We start from the raw sequence: 22,373 nt of genomic DNA on the forward strand, positions 1-22,373 counted from the left end.
CATTCCATATTTTGCGCACGAGTCTAAGTAAAAAAAGTCAGTGCTGTTTTATCAAGCCTTTTTCTTCCGATCTTTAATAATTAGGGGTGGGAACTCACTTGAAGTCTAAAGATTAAAGTTGGTTACATCACATTGCACTCTGTCATTTCCATTATATCATGAATCATTTGATTAAGAAACACCATGACAAGAAATGAATTAAGATCTTAACTAAGAATCTATTATTATCCCCACCAGACATTCGTCACCATTTGGAAAAATATACACCAAATCAAAAACTGAAACGATCCATATAAAGCCAGAAATTAATTACTCTAAAACAAATGTAATCTTTCATAAAAAAGAAAAAGATCTAAATTGTAGTACACTAAATAATTGAAAATTAATACAAATGATGAGAGGATAGAAAAAATATCCTACCAATGATTCTTCTTACTTTTGCTAAAGTTGCAATGTTCCATCGTTTTTGTCAGTAAAAGATGTGTTTCTTCAAGTTAATGGTGTTTTTAGGCAAAAAACTAAAAACTATTCATTTGTGACTATTCTATAAAAATATCTTGCGTTATATAATGTTAACTTAAACACAATACCTAATCACAATATAAAGTTGCAGAAAAAAATGACTGATTTTTGTTTTGTAGTTTTAATGGTTTGGAGACTTAAAGTCAAAGCCTAATGAGTTAAGTAATACAAACATGCATAAAAGAAAATATAAGTTGTCTTTAGTTCCCCACAAGATGTTAAGAATAATCCTACAATAATCACGTGCACTAATTTCTGATTAGTAGTCCTTAAGTTATGGCACTGATGTTGACATACTCAGCTCTAAACCACTGGATTTTCTTTAACATTGGATCTTCTCCAAGTCGGTCGTGATAACAAATATGCCATTTGCAAATGATGATATTGATTACTTTGTAATTTATACATGAATGACGACAATCTTTATTTCTTGATTAAATTTTTTTTGATGGTCCTTAAAACCTCGATGAATAAACAAATTGTATCTCAAATCTGTATTAGTTTATGTTCTTTCTCATCACACACAGTTGACAGTCTTCACAATTTCTCTAATAAGGTTCAATAAAAACTGTTAAGATTCTTTCATGATAAATTAAACAAACAAGAAAAATTATACAAAAAAGGCTCAGATTCATGCTTCATTTCTCTTATATATATATTTCATTACTGTTTCTATCTGTGCTGTTTCATCTCAGTTTTGGGTCTCTGTCTTTCAAATATCATCTTTTATATATTACAGAGTCGGAGTATTCTAGTGCAACTGATAATTTACAACTATGCTTTTGGCTCTTATAAGAGACTAACCAAGTTTAATAAAGGAAAGAAGCTAATGATAGCCAAGCAAAACTAACCAAATCTTTTGGAAGACGCTGCAGGACGAAATTCGGGTCACGAGAAGATGAAAACAACTTGGCTTTCTTTCTTGAGTGGCTGAAAGCAATAACCAATTTTCTTTGTCTCTATTTTCCTAGGAAGGATGTTTGTAAGCCATGTAATTGTGTGTTTCAAAAGTAAAATTCAACACTAGCACTGCTATCAATCAAAAGAACGTACCAGTCTAAACAACACGTGCAATTTAGTATCAGAAGTCTGTGTAACAAAGGGGAACTGGTATTCAATCAGGACCTTAAACTATTAGATTCCTCTCCGGATCACATCAACAGACCTCACAGAAGTCTCGAATACAATGATTCGGACATACTTATGTTCAACAACCTCCAATATCACACATCGTGTATCATTTCTATTGTAAAGAGGTCGGCAGATGTAAAACCCCAAGTCCTGATTTCAACTTCTAGCGACTTCGCCATATCTGTGAGCCACAACTGTCTGCTAAAATACTTATCAGTGAGATCTAACCATGTAAGGAAGAAGAATTGACATTCACTGCTAATGATAGCTAATACTACCCACCAAGGGTTGTCTGCCATTACATAATCTCTTTAAGCAATCCTAAATTGAATTTGGTTATAATCGCCTTTCAGACCAAACCATATCACAAACACCTATTTTGGACAAAATCTTTAATGCTTTAGTCATGTGTATACTTTTTCTCTTGTCCATAAGTTTAAATCTGTCAAATAGTATCAACTAATCAGCTACATGTACATACTCAAAAAAGGAAAACAAGACCAATAAAGACGAAATTGGATGCCAAACAATATAGGTTTTCATTCATGTCAGTCTCATTTATGAAATTTCATATGAACATTGTGACAGTTAAGAACTTGAGAGACCCACTGTTGATGATGATCCTAATCTAATCCCTAATTCATGTATGTCGTCGAATTAAGAAACCAACCCCATTACAACAAAAAAATAAACTACGAACAACAAACAAAGAAGAGAATACAGATTATATTATACAAAGAACCCACAAAAAGTAAATTCAAAAGTAACAAAGACATACTTTACTTGTGTTCTTCAAATATATCTCTAACTCCTTATTCTGAATCTGAAAGAGTAAATATAACCGGAGAGGGTGTCGCCATAGACTCCGAAACAGCAGAAGCAACAGCAATTGGAGAAATGTCAGAAGCAACTTTTGTTAATGCAGGCTGCATATGACCTCTGAAATGATGAAAATCTTCATAGTCCCTTCTATCTCCACCAAATGATATATCAGAAGCAACTTTATGCAACCCACCAGGTTTGCGAATTTCTTCACATTCTGCTGCTCTATCTGCTGCAACAGATAAATCAAAAGCAAGTCTTTGCAACCCAGGTTTCAACTCATTGTTACAAAAATCTTCATATTCAGCACGATCGCCGCCTTTTTTCTTCACCTCAACAACTCTTAACGAAGGAGTTAATTCGAAAATCTCAGCTGCAATTGTTAATGGACCTTTAATACCTTCCCTGGACCCTTCAATACTTACTCTACAGTCTTTAGTCCTTACTGTAAAACTAACAAGTTTAGCAATTTCTTCTAATTTTGAGATAATATTTGAAACAGGAGCACCGGAAACAATTCTAGCTTCTTCTCCTGTTTCTTCAAACAACCCGGATAAATCAAACCCTGGTGAAAACGAGATTATATCAAACGCATTCAAACTAGCCGGTCTGGGCAACCCCAAAACTCTCTTAGGGTGCGACTGAATTTCATTATCTACTGAATCTTGTTGTTCAGATTCAGATTCCGAATAAGATTTCTCAGATGATATAGACTCAATATCAGCTTCTTCAACACTACACAATTTATCATCTTCAATATAAAATTTGACAAGTTTGAAACCTTTCTTAAACCATTTATTCTCCATAACTTCTGGAATTGTAAATCTAGTAGCAGGATTTGTATCAAGCAATCTAGTTAATAAACGAACTAATTCAGGAGAAAACCATCTGGGACAACGAAATTCACCTTTATAAATCTTCTTGTACATGGACAATATATTCTGATCATGGAACGGCAAATAACCTGCCATCAAAACAAACAAAATCACACCACATGACCAAATATCAACTTTAGCCGCATCGTATCCTTTCCTGGCAAGAACTTCAGGAGCAACATAAGCTGGTGTCCCACAAAAAGTATGAAACAACCCATCTTTCATTTGATCAGAAACAGTACTTAACCCGAAATCAGAGACCTTCAAATCACCATTTTCATCCAACAATAAATTCTCAGGTTTTAAATCTCTATGAAAAACACCTCTATGATGACAAAATGAAACGGCAGAGATTAATTGCTGGAAATATTTTCTTGCAATTTCTTCTTTTAATCTACCTTTAGCTACTTTTTTGAACAATTCACCACCACGGACAAATTCCATCACGAAATATATTTTCTTCTTAGTCGCCATTACTTCAAACAATTGAACTATATTAGGATGACGAACCCGTCTTAAAATCGAGATTTCTCTTTTAATATGAACCATCAAACCGCCCTTCACAATTTTCTCTTTATCAAGAATCTTAATCGCAACAGATTCATTTGTTTTCACATTCCTAGCATGATATACCTTTGCAAATGTACCATGCCCTAATAATTTCCCGATCTCGTACCGGCCGAGAAGCAGTGCTGTTGATTCTTTCTTCTTCTCAGCAGCCATGGCCCTAGGATTCTTCTCAAACCCTAGGAGGATTTTGATTGATTGTTTAACCCTAGTAGCTGAGATTTGGCTCAAATCTAGGGTTTTTTTTTTTGAATTTTGGGGTTTGTGGAATTCGGAGAAAACAGAGAGAGAGATATCAGAGATGAGTTTGAGGAGGTTCAGGAAGATTTATACAGAGTGAATGAGGTGGATGGAAAAGTTAACGGATATATGTAACGGTGCGGTTCTGTTAGACAGATCAGCGAAGTGACAAATAAGGTAAATATTAAACGGTCAGATATTGGGAAAGACTAGACCATGAGATGACTAATTAGGGTTCAAGTATCGACGGAAATGACAGCCTCCAATTTGGTGCCACGTAGAAGATGTTCTGTTTTTGATGATCTGTGAACCGAGTGAGATTCAGCAATCATGTATTCGTGTGCCACACGTTAAATGAGTGATAATGTGGAACGTGATTGACGGTATTAAGTTGGTACGTTTTATGATTTGAGTGAATCGGAGAATATGCCGATTGCGGTTATGGTTTTTGATTAGAACGTGTGGGACCGGAAATGTACAAAGTGTGGTCCCACTTTACGTGGTGTGCATAGTAAGAGTACCATCATATGCGATGTTGGGGTGATCTTAGTATTGGCATCGGTTTTTGACATCTCAACCTCGGACAAGTTAAGTTGCCAAGTACATATCATACAGCTTCCTATATTCTTCTGAGCTAGTAACTGCAGCTTAACATATTTCTTGGTCGGACGCAAATGTACTAGGAACTAGCTCCTCAATCAATTTCAACTGTGGGACGCACCTTAGTTTCGTATGAATAATGATGCCAGATCCTTGGAAGGAAATATATGTGATTATTATTCCTGATTTGACAAGACTCAAGCCCGTTGAGGAGGGAAAGGTATGAATAACCAAGTCTAGGCGAGTCGGCGAGTCCGGCTATCACGCATTCCAGTGCATAACGAGTAGTTATGCATATAGTATATGATGTCAGATTTTACGTCCATTTATTTTATTTTATTTTTCATCGGTAAAGAATTTGATGCTGGTGAATTTCGACTCAGTTCACTGGTATCATCATCCAGTGACTTTACCAATGTATTACAATGACACGGGTCATTTGATAGTTTAAAGGTGTGTGTTCAGCACTTAAGTGCATCATAGCACTAGTCATTGCGAAAATAAGTTGAACTTCAGTTCTTAATGGCCTTTGGGCCATGGATGCCAGTAAACTAATATTATAACAGACTTGTTCATGTAAGCTTCGGCTGTATGAACCGTTTTTGTGCACATCTTGACTTCTAGAGTAACCAACCAATCATGGTCTTTCTTAAAAAATTATTTTCAATTTGTATTTTTTGATGAAATGGAATTGATTTAACAATGCCGATCAAGATAACCTGGCGTTTTTAGGGGCCACTCAAAAGGATTTAGGGGTCAACAATAAAACAAAAAAGGTCACCCAAAGGGAAAATGTAGCCAGCCCTTATCTCGCGTAATTCGTAATGGCGAAATTACCCTTATATATTCGGAGGATATGATAACATTGTTACCCTCCGAATGCAATCGGAAGCCAAAATCGTTCCCATACTTCCGATTGTAGTCGGTGCAGTATTAGAATGATTTGTGTTTCATTTTTTCCATTTCTTTTTAATTTTTGAGTTGTTAGAGTTATAGAGAAGAAGATGAAGGAAAAAAAGAGAAAACCCATTTTATCACTACAAAAATGGATGGATACGAAGAAGAAGGTGAGAATCATGACGAAGAACAAAATGTTGAGGGTTCACGACCGTTTAGAGAAGACGATTTGGGGTATATGTTGAATGATCCAAACTTTTGTGGAGAGGAAAACATAGACGACCCTTTCATGGAAGAAAATGGAGAATCGCATGATATTGAAGCTAACGATGCATGTAAAACACAGGTATTGTGTTAAGAAACTCAAATACTCGATTTGCATGCGTTTGTGTGCTTTTGTAAACAAGAAAAACCGATTATTGCATGCATTGAATGCCATGAACTACCCAGATTCGGTAGATAATTTCTAGATTAAACTTACGAATATAACACACTGAGTACCAAATATGTATATTCGGTAGTTACAAGATACTAGTTTACTGCCGAATATGAGAAAAACCCCAAACTGGTTTTCCAAAAATATCTACATTCGGTAGTTATGTAGAGTTATTTACCTCCGAATGGCCCCAAAAACGAATTCCTCAGAAAATTTCAAAACTCAGTATTCTTATCCTTTACAATCGGTAATAGTTTAACATTATTTGACTGCCGAATATAACAGTGGCCTCAAAATAAAATTTCCGAAAACTTGAAAATCGGATGTTTATCGATTAAAGTTATCTCCCGGTTATTTATATTCGGCTGTTTTACTATATATTTTAGCTTCCGATTATATCATTTTTTGCACTCAGTAAACTGTGTACATTCATTTGCATAAAACGGGTGTTTTGGGTAACCGATAGGATTCCGAATATAAAGTATTCGGAAGTTTGACTTATTTAATTACCTCCGAATATATCATTTTTTTCGCTCAGTAAACTGTGTACATTCATTTGCATAGATCGGGTGTTTTGGGTAACCGATAGGATTCCGAATATAGAATATTCGGAAGTTTGACTTATTTAATAACCTCCGATTATTGTATAATAATTTGTTGCTTTCATATGCAGGCCGTTGAAGAGTTTGTTGATGACTTCTATTTGAGGCCCGACACTTCCCTATACTATGCAAACGATTTGGTATACTCATTACTACTTTTTTCTTTTTTTCAAAATTTATATGTTAAATGGTTATGCTTATTAGGTTTGTTTTGTTTTATGCACGTTTAGACATTTGGAAGTAAGAAGGAGGCAAAGGAATGGCTTATGAACAATGCAAAAGATAGCATGTGCGTGGTAGTTCAAAATAATCATGTTAGTGACACTCGATTTGAAATGATTTGTGAGCGAGGTGGGACGCGAAAGAGTCACGAGGGAAAGAATAGTAAGTACATACGGAAGACGAATAGGAAATACCGAAGCAATACCAAGAAGATAGGATGCCCATTTAAGATTGTCTTCTATAAGCCCGATGGTATTAAAGGTAAAGAGTATAAAATGTATAAAGTTGATAACGGTTGTCACAACCATGATGATCCGTTGGATTTAATTGGACATGTAATGGTTGCCAAGTTAAAACCACATCAAATGCAGACGGTGAGGTCTATGCGGATCCAAAAAGCGAGTGCGATCTTAAGTAAAATAAAGGCGGACGATCCCGACAACTTGTATTCTTTGTCTACAATTAAGTCGGCCCTAGCTACGATCAAAAGGACTGATTGGGATGGTAGAACGGTCATGCAACAATCGGAGTGGTTAGCGGAGTTACACGGCTACACCTTGAGAAGGGAAGAAAAGGATGGTATAGTGGTTCGTATTTTCTTGGCACATCCCGAAATGATCCAATTGGCTCAATGCTTTCATCAAATTTTGTTGATAGATGCTACTTATAAGACAAACAAGTATAACATGCCGTTGTTGAACATTGCTTGCCATACTTCGGAAAAAAACACGTTTACGATTGCATGGGGTTTAATGGATCATGAGAACAATGTGAGTTTCATTTGGATGTTGGAGACGTTGAGGTCCATTTATAACGGTGATAATTTTCCAAGGGTTATTGTAACGGATAACGATCAAGCCTTAATGCATGCAATAGCGGTAGTGTTTCCGGAATCCCAAAACTTGCAATGTACGTGGCACATTCAATGCAATCTCAAAACCAATTGCCATCATCATTTCCAAGCTAAAAGACCAAGGAAGGGTACCAAGAGGTCAAAGGAAGAGGATGAGCGCATTAGTAAATTAACCTTGGAAGAACGTAAGGAAGAGGATAGGCTATTTGAAGAAAAGTGGAAGGAGGATGGAATAATTTGGAAAATGTTCATGAAAGCATGGGACAAAATCGTTTGGTCGATGACCGAGGAAATTTACGAATGTAACTTGAAGAAATTTGAGGATGAATACAGCACGGACTACCCAAAACCGGTTGAGTATTGTAAAACACAATGGTTAACGATTAAGGAGAGGTTTGTGTTTGCATGGACATATGAATATCGTAACTTCAAGAACGAGGCGACAAGCATTGCGGATGGGTCTCATGGTCGACTAAAGAAAATACTAATTGGTAGTCAAAATGAGTTGTGTCGATCCAAGAAGCAATCCATGAATTCACCAATCGTGATCTCGTAAAGATTACGAAATGTATGCAATTTAGTGTACACCAATTCCCGATGGAACATATTAAGGAAAAATTGCTTCTAAGGGGAGTTGTTCATAAAGTTTCAAGATGGGCAATAAATCGCATGATGAAACAATTGAAGTTATATAAAACTTATGATGACGAGAATACGGTTTGTGTTTGCAAGGATATGATAGGTATTGGACTCCCATGTCGTCATAAGTTGGGTAGGTATGTTGAAGTGATTGACATCGATGATATTCAGAATTTGGGAAAAACTTATACTTTTCAAATTTTGAAATTGAAATAATCGGAAGTATAATTAGTTACCCAAACTTCCGAATATGGGCTGTCTAACATTCTATATTGGCCCTTGGAACCACCTAGAGCCAAGGCGTGGTTTGTTTTGAACTTGCTATATTCGGAGGATAATTGTTTTGTAAAGTCCCGAATGTACGATGGCCCAAAAATCAGAATTTGGGAAAAACTTATACTTTTCAAATTTTGAAATTGAAATAATCGGAAGTATAATTAGTTACCCAAACTTCCGAATATGGGCTGTCTAACATTCTATATTGGCCCTTGAAACCACCTAGAGCCAAGGCGTGGTTTGTTTTGAACTTGCTATATTCGGAGGATAATTGTTTTGTAAAGTCTCGAATGTACGATGGCCCAAAAATCAGAATTTGGGAAAAACTTATACTTTTCAAATTTTGAAATTGAAATAATCGGAAGTATATAACATTATATTGTCTTCCGAATAAATACTGGCCCCAAAATGGGATTTTTCCTATATCAGAAATTTTGAGATTTTTCAATATATATATATATATATATTCGGTAGTGAGTGTACTTCCGAATACTGTGTGTCTACTTAAATATATTTTTCGGGAGACAAAAAATTCATTAAACTACCGATTATTACCAGTTTGTATCCAGGAAGATATGGCCAACAATATTCGGCCGATAACCATCAAATATTTCTCCCGAATACTGTCGATGTTCTTGAGAAATGAAGAACACGACTACATTCGGAAGTAAATGAGCATGAATATCGCCCGAATCTGGATAAATAACCGAAAACCCTAGAATTATTTTTTCTCGATTCGCCGAATTAAAGCGAAATAAACCCCAAAAATGATCGATTCTTACCTAATTGGGGCTATTTGACTTTGGAGTGGAATTTTTTTTTCTTCCACAATCGAAAGATAATAGGAAACTGGAAGAAGAAGAGTTGAAATGAGTAGAATTGTTTTTGATTTGGTTTTCATACAGTTTTACCATAAAGGCATTTATGTAACTTCAATATCATATAGGGTACCCCTTAACTAGAGTCTTTGGCTGGGTATAAATTGATGGCCCCTAAATCCTTTGGGGTGGCCCCTAAAAACGCTAGGCAAGATAAATCTGTTTACTGTCATCGTACAATTTTATTGTTTTAAATCCAAGAATAAATCCTGCACAATGAGGAGGTGATATAGTTACGGAATCAAACTAGAAGTTATCTAGTATTGATGTTTTAAAACTATTATTTGAAAAGGCCTAATTTGTATTCGTAAGATTAACTTAGCTCAGCTGACTTTAGCTCCTGCCGACCAATATCTAAGATTTTAACAACTTACAAAACAGTTGTTGGATTCAAATCAAGATCAAATACACGTAAAAATGAATCAGATGATAAGAAGAGGTCTCATCATGTGAGGAAAATTCAAGTGCCACATACACTGACCCAAATATAATGGCAAGAAAACTCTTTATCCTAAAAAAAAGTCGGTGAGTGTTGATAAAGATAGTAGATGGACAATTAACACCGTATTACTCGACCAAGACATAAAAAAGGAGAATTTAGATAAACCAACTAGTCAATGGGTTGACCAATATAAATGTGACGGTTGGATCGCTAACACTGAATTGCACCTATACAATGCAACGCATCTTAACAATTTGGCACGTTAGTGGGTCGTCAAGCTGCCAGATGTTTTCTATTTTGTCATGTGCAGTAAAACACCAAGAAAACCGGTAAACACATGGCAGTTCCACAGGGGATTATGATTATATCCTGCGATTTTCCTACCTATAGCCGAACATTCTGAGTTTCTAATTTTAAGAAAGACAAATTATACATAGATTGTGCAAATCTGGTACTAATGAGTTTGTGTTAGAAATTTGAAAGAATCGTGATGAAACTGTAATTAGAAAAAATTGGGACCACTGTTTGATTATGACAAGGGTTGCAATTTTGAATATGCGATGGAACTTGGAAGTGTGGAGTTTTGAGGGACTTTCTATTGAAGCAGACGGTGTTTCTTTTTTTTTCTTTTTTTGTCCTCTCAGGTTCATTTTCAAGGTGGTGTATGGTGGTGGTGGTTAGTGGTAGTGGATAGCATACCTGTGTAGAAAATGAAACGAGAAAATTAGGGGTCTTGTATGGAGTGTATGTTGAGTAAGTCGACTTACTAAATATGACAGATAAGTTCCTTCTAAATGCAACCAACCAAAACTCAACTTGCACCAAAAACGGAACAGGGTGTCTGTGACTGTGAAGGATGAAGAATCGCTTTTAGGGATATTAAAGAAAGAACCTTATTTTGTTTGTAAAAAGAAAAACATCTGAGATGAAGTTTGGTCCACATTTTGAATGAATTCCGTGCCAAACCAGCCTGGGAAGTAGTAGTTGTTAAGAAAAGATTAAGATTAGATGTTCCTGGCATTTAATACATGAGCACTACTCAGGCCTTTTCCTGCTTCAATCTATTATCCAAAACGAGTGTTGTGTGTTTGCCACCAGCCCACCACCATTAAAACATATTTCTGCCTGACCTTTCACATGACACCAGCTCTGAAGAACCGACCGACCCCTAAAGGATTTGAGCATTAGCTTAGCAAAATCTACAAGATCAAAATTGGAACATTCCTGGCACAATGGTGAAGGGACAGAAAGGAGGTCGCTGCAAGGGACCATCAATTCGTAAATAGCTCTTCCTGTCTTTCATGATACTCATTTACTACATAAAATTTATGAAGCATTGATTAGGCCAAGCACATGTGAATGTGTGGTGGACAAGAACCCCTTTCTCCCTGCAGAGACGTTCCCATGAATCCTCCTATTATCTCACCATCTGCTGGTTTGCCTAAACCATTTATCCATTTAAAGAGACGTCACGGGAAAATGAACACCATTATATAAGACACTGACTCCCATATGGTGATGCAAGGTAGTGAATCCAGGATCAACCATATCACAACACACTCGGGATCTAGAGCTCGTCCATGTACAGCGGGTACATAAACTGGAGTACAAAACCTTAGGAGATGAAGGATACAAACAATAGAGCTAAGCGTGGGACGTTTTGGAGCAAACTCACCTGAAGAAGCAGAAGCATAAGTGTTACCCGTACAACAGAGTTTTCATTGGGCAATCGAGAGCAAAATTTAGTATTTGATCATAAACGGAGATAACAAACGCGTTATCAGCTATCTTCAGCGAAAGGAGAATTCGAACGAAGGCAACCCCGGACATCTAACAACACGTGAGTAGTTTTGGGGCTTTTTAACTAGTATATCTGCAAACGGAGCTGTTGATTTGACTTGCTGTGACGTTGGAAGGCACCAACAATTTTATGGGTATAGCCACCACAGGGCTGCCTAGTATAAGGGTGGTTTCAGTTTCTAGCCAAGTAATTTTCAACAAATTTTTTTGCATAATTCTTATGTAGAGTACTTTCAAACAAGAAACCTAAGATAGCCTGCAAAATCACTATCATTTTAAAATGATTCAGATGGATAGGGCTCGTCAATCATACATGTGCATATATTTTGAATAAAACATTACAGCTAAACCAATTAACCATCGCTGACAATTCATTCCCTGCAAAAAAGAAACACTTCTTCTCATTATCGTTAACCAATATCTAGTTCTCCTGTTTCCTCCAAAATAATATTTTGCTGTGATGACATTTTAACGAAATGTTGCGGCCTCTTCCTTGAAGAATGTGAGTAGCTCCTCAACGCTCATAACTGTGCGATCTGCCAGGTCTCTAACTCGTCGGCTCACCTACAAACCATTGAGAAAAAAACTAATTAAAAATAGAAAACTAAACAGTTCACAAGGCCATCTGCAGGATAAACATGACATAGCATTTTCCTGTTCAGGTCTATCTCATAATTAGTAGATGCCTATCATGACCAGGTTATCACATGCAACTAGCATCAGGCGTAATTTCCTCAAAAGTAACGCCATCACAGCCATGAACTGCACTGAGCAAGATCTGAACCAAGACTAGACCCGGTACTATAACAGATGGTTCTTAGACAGTTTGTTATCTAACAGATCCAACTAGAACAGGAGCCCACTTAGAACACTTCGTCAAAGCCGACCCCACACCCCTATGCTGGGATTTTAGAGCACCAAAGGTACTCACCATAGACTACAGGCTATCCACATGATATATCAATTACATGCAACGCACTAAAGCTATATTAACTAACAGGCAGGACATTACGAATGTAAACATTGTAAAGTAAGAATGCTTATAGTGCCAAGTGAAGTAAGCTAACCGTTCCGTTATTGGCTTCTTCCTCACCAACCACCAGCATATAGTTGTATTGTGCCAACTGGGCTTCTCGAATCTGTAGATTCCCCAGAAAAATTAAAATTAAAAAATTACCAAAAAACATTCGGAATGTAACAATGACACATCAACGCAAATGTGTAGCACAAGTAATTTTACATACTCTTAAACAAGAGAAAACAGAAAGAGATCTAATGAAGTGAATTCCTACATGCAGATAAAGTTCCATGGTAGGACAAAACAAAAATGCCTAAAATATAAATTCAGCTAAATGCTTTGGTGCATTGAAAACCCATGGCCAAGCCAAAAAAACGGCGTCATTTGCATTTTTAACAATGCATGAACAGATAAATCCGAGGCTCTACTTTTAATTTTTGTAAATAATAAAATGGATCCTATTTAAGAAGGGAAAACACTCTTTAACAACTGCAATGAAGCCTATTAAGTGCCAGATGAAAGAAACAGATATTCATGGGCAAGCAATCCATTATTTCGCAATCTGGAGAAGAATAAAGGCAACAACATAGGTGGATGCAAGTCTGGAAGGATTAAGAAACAAACCTTTTTGTCTATCTTTCTATCAGTGATGTCAACGTCCACGTAGTATCCAGCTTTGTGGATCTGATCTTGCAACTACAAGATAAATAGAAGTACCCCGTTTTTAGATGAAATGAAGAAGGCAAACAAATAGAAAGGATGAGCAGAAAAAATACTTGCACAAGATAATTACAACTGAAAACAAATGAGAAAACTAAAGCTAAAATATTTGCATACCATTAAATTCAAATTATAAATGCCTACAAACTAAAACAGCGCAAGAGATTACATACTAAAAGAAGGCAATAGAAACTATCTTATAAGTTTTAAGCATATTCATCAGCACTACCACACACATAGATGTAGATAGTCTGTTTTAAGGGTGCCAAATATGTTATGAAACATCACAGTGACACCCACGCATGCTGCAATCAGATAACCTATCAGGCTATCCTCCGTCTGCGCGTATGAGTTATATATTTTAAGCATATTCGATAGGCAGTTTTAAGGGTGCCAACATATGTTATGAAACATCACAGTAACACCCACGCATGCAGCAATCAGATAACATATCAGGCTATCCTCCATCTGCGCATATGATTTATATATGTTGTACAATTCTCACCTTCAAAACCTAAAATCGCATATAGCTGCATCTCTTAATGAACATAATGGAGAAAGTACGGTTACTAGTTGATGCTACTTACTTTTAGGGCATACGGCGTCGACTTCTCCGATATAGGGCAAACAATTGCCTGTCTTGGACTAAGCCAGAAAGGCCATTTTCCCTTGTAGTGTTCCAGCAGTATGGCGAGCATACGTTCAACAGATCCTAGGATAGCCCTGTGTATCATAACAGGTTTTTCCCTCTTAGCTTCATCTTCCGCTGAATAAGACAGGTTGAATCGAGATGGTAACTGAAAGTCCAACTGCAATGCAAGTATTCCTCAGTTCCATCAAATGGTAGTTTCAGTAATTGAGAAAGAAAGATAAAATGAAAGAGAAACACAAAAGAAAAAAGGATAAAACCCAAATGGGTACAAATTTTGACCTGTAATGTCGCACACTGGAACTTCCTCTTTAAAGCATCAAAAACGCTAATATCTATTTTGGGTCCATAAAAGGCACCATCTCCCTCATTTATCTGTAAAAAATAGATTCATAAACAGCTACCAAGAAGAAAAAATGAAGTAAAACTACAGAGAATCCTATAAAAAGCTGCTTCATAAAATAGAATGTTATCATTCATTTCCATTGAGAAACATATGTTTTCTACTGTAACGAACTTTTCATATGGTTTCCGTTGTAATGAACGTTGGGTGTGTGTTTTGGGGCTATTCTCTTAGTATTCCACCTCAAGAATTAAATAACTCTAAAGAAACAGAAAAGAGACCTTAATGATGCAGCAAATCGAACTCATATCACCAGACATGAAACACAATACGTAAAATCAACAGAGACAACTAAACAGAATAAAGTAACCTACTCAGAATCAAACACATGGTAAAGACATAAAACTTGTAGCACTAAATGCTATTTTTTCAGTGCAAGCACCGAATAAGACTCGGCAAGGTATTAACATAATAGAAGTATAAACTACTGATTCGTAGATCAATCTACTTTACTTTTAGATTTTAATCTATAATAGCGCAGATTTCTACGAAAATCAAGCTAACCCAAATTGCGTAACAGGCTAACAGCAAATAAAACAACTCCAGATACCAAGATTTAAGATTGTTGGAGCCAAAATATAATAACTTACCTTCCATGGCCTACCAAACTCATTCAGTGCTTCAGTGAGAGCACCTTCAGCTTTATCCCAGGTCTCTATTTCTCCTAGGTATTTCTCTGGTCTCTGTACAGAAAACAGAGATACAACGAACTCAAGTTATTCACTTCATATAACAGTAAGAAAAACAAGACCGAACAGAAACAAAAACAATCAGCGGTAACCTAGGCAAGTCGAGCATTATAATTTCTAGCAGTAAAGATTTGTTATCAATATTAGATGCATTTACAAGCCTATGTTACTTAACCACAAAGAATTACAGCACATGGAAAGCTTATAAATAATGAAATCTTCATGGAGACCAGGTCTGAGTTCCTGATTCATCTAAGATGAGGTGTGAAGTGCAACTGACCAATTTAATGTCTTAATTTTTAAAATCACATGCTGCAATTCTACTTAAACCCCCTGGATATGAAATACAGCCAGCACAGTTTCTTACCGTTGATAGTTCTAGCTCAAAGGTAAATCCAAAAACGTCATATGCATATCTTATAAATTCCAAGACACTCGTAACTTCATCTTTAATCTGTAAAATAGAAGGATGAGAAGTGGTTACTTCCGAGCCTATGCCTATTATAAATACAGAATATTCCATACTTGCCAAATCATACTATCAGTAATCTTGAACTCACCTGGGATTCCCTGCAGAAGATATGAGCATCATCCTGAAAGAGGAATATTTATATTATGTCAAACACACTATTTAATACAGAAGCAATCTGGCTCGTCAAAAAGAAAAGTAAGAAGTATACAGATTAATAAACTGAAAAACAAGAAGTATTTGGATTCAAGGACTGAAAAGGCAAAGAGACTAGGAAAAGCCTATGCTGGACAAAAGACATGAGTGGACCAAGCATCCGAATGAGATGTAGTGGTTACTGGGAATTATTCTAAGAGTTAAAATCTAGGGACCAGGGTCTGCATTACGGTTATGAGTTGTGCGCCTGGGCAAAGTCCTGGTTTTGTGATCCAGCGTATTCATCAAATTTTCGGATTATTTCGAGAAAGAAGAAACGGTAACGCCATTAACAAAAGATACCTGCTGGAATCTTCTAACACGTGTCAATCCAGTCAGTGCCCCACTAGCTTCATTTCTATGCAAGACACCAAAATCCGCCAGCCGGAGAGGTAACTCTGAAACAGAAATAAGGGAACCGCTTTAATGAATGTACTTAAATGTAAAAGCAGTTCTGTGGAGAACAAAAATAATGTTAAAGCAAGTATGTATTTAATCATGATAAAGAAAATAACTTGTTTTTACATACAAATTGAAACAATATTCGAGACAGAGAGCAAAGTCAAGAAACCAGTGTTTGGCCTATTCACAGTTTGGATGGGAAGTGTTAATGATAATGATGATGGAGAAAAGTTGAATACTGGCTATTGACTACATATGAAGAAGCCACATGAATAGGAAACATATTTCCAGAACATATGCTGACATCGGCAGCAGGTGTACTTTTGAAACACAGTCAATTAATTCAATCTTTTGCCGAAGGAGGATTAATGACTCAATTCTCTAACAAGCTCCAATGTACATGCAGAATCCTAATTATAATTCAACGGACAATTTTTTTAAAGTAAAAAGCATTTTAACTAATCTTTAATAAGCATTATGAAACAAGTGCCTGTTTCTTAACTGCCCGCGAAAAAGTTCAACAATATTTTACCTCTATAAGAACGCACTCTATGATCAAACATCAAGCAGTGACCAGGGCAATTCATCGGCTTAAGTCCAAACTCCTGTTTCTCAATCTGCAAATAAGAGAACATTTGAAAATCAACGATGTCAATAAAAAAAATTATATGATATATCGGGAATTAGAGGATTATGTATAACAATCTAATGAATGGTGTTTGAGTGCAGGGAATGTGAAATGCATCAGTACAAGAGGACGGGAATCTTGAAAAAGACAACATTTTTTAAGGCAATCAGACAAATAATGTAGCCATGCCACACCAGACCCTTCAGCCTAGGGAAGCTGACCAGCAAGACTATAGGATAGAGGAGTGCTTTCAAATGCTTGTGTTCCCAATCTAAAGTGTGTTTTACAACGACATAAACATAACTGTTGATGATCAATTCATTGACAGGGAGGTTGTATTAGGACAGATGTGTACTGCATCCCGTATGGAGATACCAGTCACTACACTCTTCTTCGTGTTGAGAAATCAATGCAGAATTACGCAATTGAGAAGTTAGTTGACATCTTGATAGGTATTCAAGTTAGGGCTTCTGGTTAATTTCTAATTTAAACCAAACAGTTTGATCTCTGGTGAAAATACAAGTTAAGCCACTGGAAGCATAACACTAACTCAGAGAGCAGTATGAATTATCAGATCCTTACCTCAAACACAAACATGTTCTCTTTATAGTTTGCAGCATGACCAGAAGTTTCCCAGAGTTGCATATTATACATATTTGGTGTTACAACCTGCCACGGATTACTAAAATGAGATGCAGAGCACTTAACATCGCAAATTTCAGTTAGATGGAGAACAAGAATTGAGTTTAACCTCTTCATAACCCCTCTCCCTGTATTGAACTTTTATGAAATCCACTAATTTGTTGTATATGCGTGTTCCATAAGGCAAGAAAAACCAGCTTCCTGGGCTGAAAAGTCATTTCAAATAAATGCAATTAAGGACAGCCATCGCTTCCCAAAAATGACTAACAAATGAAGAATCTGTGAATCAAATACCTAAGGGGGTGACAAAAGAAAAGCTCTTGTTTAGCTCCCAATAATCTATGATCGTACTTCTTTGCTTCCTCCAGCTTGGTGAGATATTCCTGCATTATAGTTTCCAGTTAAAGAAGTCACTCTAATTTAGCTCACAAACACACACACACACACAAACAAATGAAGAAAAAAAATAAACAAATAAATAAAAATAAAAAAGAGGAATATCTTAGTGTAAAGAACACAATTATCAACCACAAACACATGTTCAATAAAAACTAGACGACCTCGATATACGCCAAGGAAGATAAACTTTCGGTTCAGACAGTATTACAAAAGAGCGGCACAAAAAACATGTTGATTCTTAAAATTCGAAACATACCATGCCCATCACAAAAACTGTCAAATCTTGGTAAAAGAAACGGTAGCACAATCTCTAGTCAACCAGTTGTCTATATAAAAAACATTCTATAAACTAAAATGCTCTTCTTACACAGAAATGATGTTTACATACAAACTTGTTATAAACTCAAGCAATCATAAAATTAATGGAGGTATCTAATATATTGTCCAGAGATATCATAAATGATGGATAACAATTATGCAGGCCATCAAACTATACTTTTATATACTAAGTAAGTCAATACATCAAAAATACCTTCAGAAGTTTTTTATCTGGATATGATATCCCGTAAACTCTTTGCAAACTTTCTCGATCCTTCTTTCCTCTCCAATAAGCAGAGGAAGCCTGAAATTTTGTACACAGAGTTCAAAATAGTGCTTTCTTGACAGAGAATAGGATTTACGAAGAGGAGAAATAGATAGAGTAAAAGCTTCTTTAGCCATGTGATCATTATTACCTTTAAACAGGCAATTGCCTTCACAAATGATGTGTTTGGTATATGAGGCCCACGACACAAATCAACCAAGGGTCCACATCTATAAACGGTGATTGTCTTGTCTTCTGGCAATTCGTTGATAATTTCAACCTACATAAGGCATTTAAGTTCTTTGCTTTATTCATACAAACGAAAAGTAAAGGTAGTAGCATATTGAAAGAATTGCTCACCCAAAATATAACAGTTTAGGCTAAAGTATAAGAGTACATCATAGAACACCTACCTTGAAATTGTTTTCTGAAAACAATTCAAGCGCTTGCTGCCTCGTAACCTCAATGCGCTCAAATGGTTGTTTCTCCTGCAATATAAAGAAAAAATGAGCCACAAGAAAAAAAACAGCTAACACAGAGATTTCACCTACACTTGGAGACAACTAATGACATCTATCTATTTTCACCAGATTCACTGTCTAGCATGAACATATTTTAACTAAGTATGTGGCTAGGTAAGCCGCCTTGCACGGGAGATTTTTGACAAGCATGTTCATAAAGTCCTATCATACAGAAATACAACAGCCTTCGTGAAAATGGATTAATGAGCTTCTTAAAGATCTTTTGGAATAGAAACTCTTCCTATTCGATTTGGTGGAAATGGTTAGCTTGTTCTGATAATCGACCTGAGCTTAATGAATTTGAGAAGGGAAGGGGTAAATTTGTATTTTATACTACATTTCAGCCTTCTCGGATCACTTCGAGGGAAGTAATCTTCTGGTTTCAGTACCTTTACCTTTGGGATAGCAGCACCAAGTTACCTTTTTTTAGACAGTACAAACCAGAGAAAGATATACTGTAGAACTGGAGGAGAGTAAAGTAACAGAGCTCCCAGTCTTTATGGATTTTGTTACAGAGACCCCATGATCATAGAATAACAGTAGCGATCAAGAGTATATGGCTTCATTCTTTGAATTCCTCTGTAATTTTTATTCTATAGATAGACATTGTTTTTAGCTTACGGTATGAAAACCGGATGATGCACAAGTATATCTCATCCGATATGCACCGCATAAATAGGCGTCTATAGATATTGTTCATAAGATACAAGAATACAACAGCCTTCATGAAAATGGAGCTTCTTAAAGATCTATTGGAAATGAAATTCTTCCTATTCTATTTGGTAGAAATGGTTAGCTTGTTGTGATAATCAACCTGAGCTTAATGAATTTGAGAAGGGGAGGGGGGAAACAAAAGTTAGCTTACCGCAACAGCTTTCTCCGCTGCTTTTTTGATGATTTCAAAGTGATCCTCATTCAAGCCAAGATCGCCATAAAATGCATCATAGTAAAATCCCTACACAAACAGCAATTAAAATTTTAATAAGCTGACCCGCTCAAACTGGGTAATTAACTACTATGCCATATCAAAAATCACAATACTGATGAAGCAACACAATTGATATATATAAATGGTAAGTACTGTGATGAATACCAAAAACTAGCATGGTATATATGTAGTTAAATAAAAATCATTACGCACAACTTTTATACCCATTTCCATTCCTAATTAAGCAAAAACTGTTTGTACTTTGTAACATCAATATCGCTACCTCTCCTCTTGTCGTACATGGACCAATACACAACTTACATCCATACTCCCTCTCAAGTGCCTGCAAATAAGACAACCCAACAACACTATCAGACCAACCTCACCTACATCTTCAAAAACCTTCTATACAAAAATAACCTTACCTCTCCAAGAATATGAGCACTTGAATGCCAGAATGTATCCCTCCCTTCATCAGTGTCAAATGAAAACAACTTTAATTCACAGTCCCCTTCTAGAGGTCTATTCATATCCCACAGGCTTCCATTTACTTTAGATATCAATGCACTCGATGCCAACTGTTTATGTATCATCATAGCAATATCAAATGGCGTTGATATCCATTTTTTCCCTTCCTTAACATTCCCATCCGGCAACGTTATTCTAAAAAGCAAGAATCGAGCTTACTACATTAAAAACTAGGGCATAAATTTATTAAAAATTAAAAAACAAAGAGAAGATAAAAGTAGGAATTTTAGATCTTACTTGATAGATTCCCCACCAATGAGCTCACGCTCTTTGATTTGTTGAAGTTTAATAGAATCGAAAAATTGGATACGTTTTTCTGTGATGGAATCGAGATAAGCTTGGTCTTTAGGAACAGTAACTGAATTTGAGTTTGACTTATCTTTCGATTTCTTCTTGTTCGCATTAACATTACCCGATTCAGGTGTTTTATCTCCCATATTATCTATTGCTAATGAAGAAATTGGTTTCAGAAGAGATGATAATGAATCTGCTGGTTTCATTAGTAAAAGCGGGAATCTGAAAACCCTAGATAGAGAGAGCATGAAAGGGATACAACAAAGGTGAGTGAAGGAGTTATTCAGTGCTGGTTTTTGCAGGGTTTTTAGTTGGATTTGTTGTAATAATCAGCTCAAGTAAGGGTAATTTGGGAAAACAAATAGACGGTTTGAGATCACGAACATAAACGATCAGGATTGAATCGTGGTAACAATGGCAATTACGAACTTAGAAGGGGTCTGTAAAGGGAAAAAAAACGTTTAGTCCAAAACCGCCTCAAAAAGTATGGAATGGTCCATCCCCGGTTAACTAGGTATAATTTAGTCCAAAAATTATTTAAAATATGGAAAATGCACTAATATCCCTCATAATTTCAATTTAGTCCAAATATTTACAGTTTAGTCCAAAATGACTCATGATGATGTCAACAACTTTATAAAAAAACAAAAATATTTAAAAACGATTTATCTTTCACACCGCTCGGCCAAAATTCACAAACTTTATATATTCGGAAAGCTCTTTCCGATACCTACAAAAAGAGTAGTTATATAATATATAATTTTCAGTTTTTAAAAAACATAATTTTCGCTTCATTATTTGTCTGGACAAAAAAAAAAGTATACAGGCATGAAACTTTAATAAATTTAAACAGTCATTTTTTTCACTTGTGCACCACTTTGTACACGGCTACAAAACATGTATGAAATCTGTCATTCATATTCACATCCAGGCCTATTTTCTCATCGGAATTATACTGCTCCACCAATATGACACCCTCCAAAACATGCACGAAACTGTTTATTCATAATCAAACACAAATTTGCTTTTTCATGGAAAAATACACTGGTGCATCAATATGTACACCCCTGGAAAGCATGCATCAATTAAATCGATTATTCATAAGCACACCTTAACCTCCTTTTTCATGGGAATATTGGTACACCCCTCCAACCATGCATAAAGTTGACCATCCGTAACCCCTCACAAACCTACTTTTTCATAGGAATTACGCAAATGCATATGTACACCGCTACAAAACATTCATATATAAAATCAACCATTCATACCCACACACTGTCCTATATTTCATGGAAAATACACTAGTGCGCATATATGTACACTCCATCAAAACATGGAACAAATTAACCATATTCCCTACAAATAAATCTATTTCATGGGATTTACACAGGTGCACTGGAAGCTACACACCTACTCATATTGTATTAACATAACATGAAAACTCAGATGGATTTGATAATCCCACAGGTGCACTGGCAGCTACACACCTACTCATATTGTATC

At 36.0% G+C, this 22,373-nt stretch overlaps 2 protein-coding genes across 2 annotated transcripts; both read right to left on the reverse strand.

Moving 5' to 3' along the window:
- Positions 1-2,168: 2,168 nt before the first annotated feature.
- Positions 2,169-4,220, reverse strand: LOC113302180 (CBL-interacting serine/threonine-protein kinase 12-like). Its single transcript, XM_026551032.1, has one exon. The coding sequence runs from the start codon at positions 4,071-4,073 to the stop codon at positions 2,466-2,468; it is 1,608 nt and encodes a 535-aa protein (XP_026406817.1). The 5' UTR covers positions 4,074-4,220; the 3' UTR covers positions 2,169-2,465.
- Positions 4,221-12,054: 7,834 nt separating this feature from the next.
- On the reverse strand, positions 12,055-21,157 carry LOC113302179 (threonine--tRNA ligase, mitochondrial 1-like). Its single transcript, XM_026551031.1, has 20 exons — positions 20,814-21,157; positions 20,474-20,711; positions 20,332-20,391; positions 19,986-20,075; positions 19,013-19,087; positions 18,751-18,879; positions 18,549-18,638; positions 17,912-18,000; positions 17,727-17,823; positions 17,558-17,644; positions 16,880-16,964; positions 16,249-16,343; positions 15,842-15,874; positions 15,649-15,735; positions 15,183-15,275; positions 14,472-14,564; positions 14,128-14,349; positions 13,445-13,516; positions 12,870-12,941; positions 12,055-12,366 (listed from the first exon to the last, which is right to left on the reverse strand). Exons 1-20 carry the CDS (start codon positions 21,116-21,118, stop codon positions 12,271-12,273), a joined length of 2,208 nt encoding a protein of 735 aa, XP_026406816.1. The 5' UTR covers positions 21,119-21,157; the 3' UTR covers positions 12,055-12,270.
- Positions 21,158-22,373: the final 1,216 nt, after the last annotated feature.

The sequence above is a fragment of the Papaver somniferum genome, chromosome 8 (genome assembly GCF_003573695.1).
Source record: "Papaver somniferum cultivar HN1 chromosome 8, ASM357369v1, whole genome shotgun sequence".
Classification (NCBI taxonomy): Eukaryota; Viridiplantae; Streptophyta; class Magnoliopsida; order Ranunculales; family Papaveraceae; genus Papaver; species Papaver somniferum.

Excerpts from the sequence above, each read along its gene's own strand:
- LOC113302180 (XM_026551032.1), bottom strand. The coding sequence starts at position 4,073 with ATGGCTGCTGAGAAGAAGAAAGAATCAACAGCACTGCTTCTCGGCCGG.
- LOC113302179 (XM_026551031.1), bottom strand. The coding sequence starts at position 21,118 with ATGCTCTCTCTATCTAGGGTTTTCAGATTCCCGCTTTTACTAATGAAA. Across the intron at positions 16,965-17,557 it reads AGAACATGTTTGTGTTTGAG|ATTGAGAAACAGGAGTTTGG; the intron begins GTAAGGATCTGA and ends TCTTATTTGCAG. Across the intron at positions 15,736-15,841 it reads TCTTCTGCAGGGAATCCCAG|ATTAAAGATGAAGTTACGAG; the intron begins GTGAGTTCAAGA and ends TCTATTTTACAG.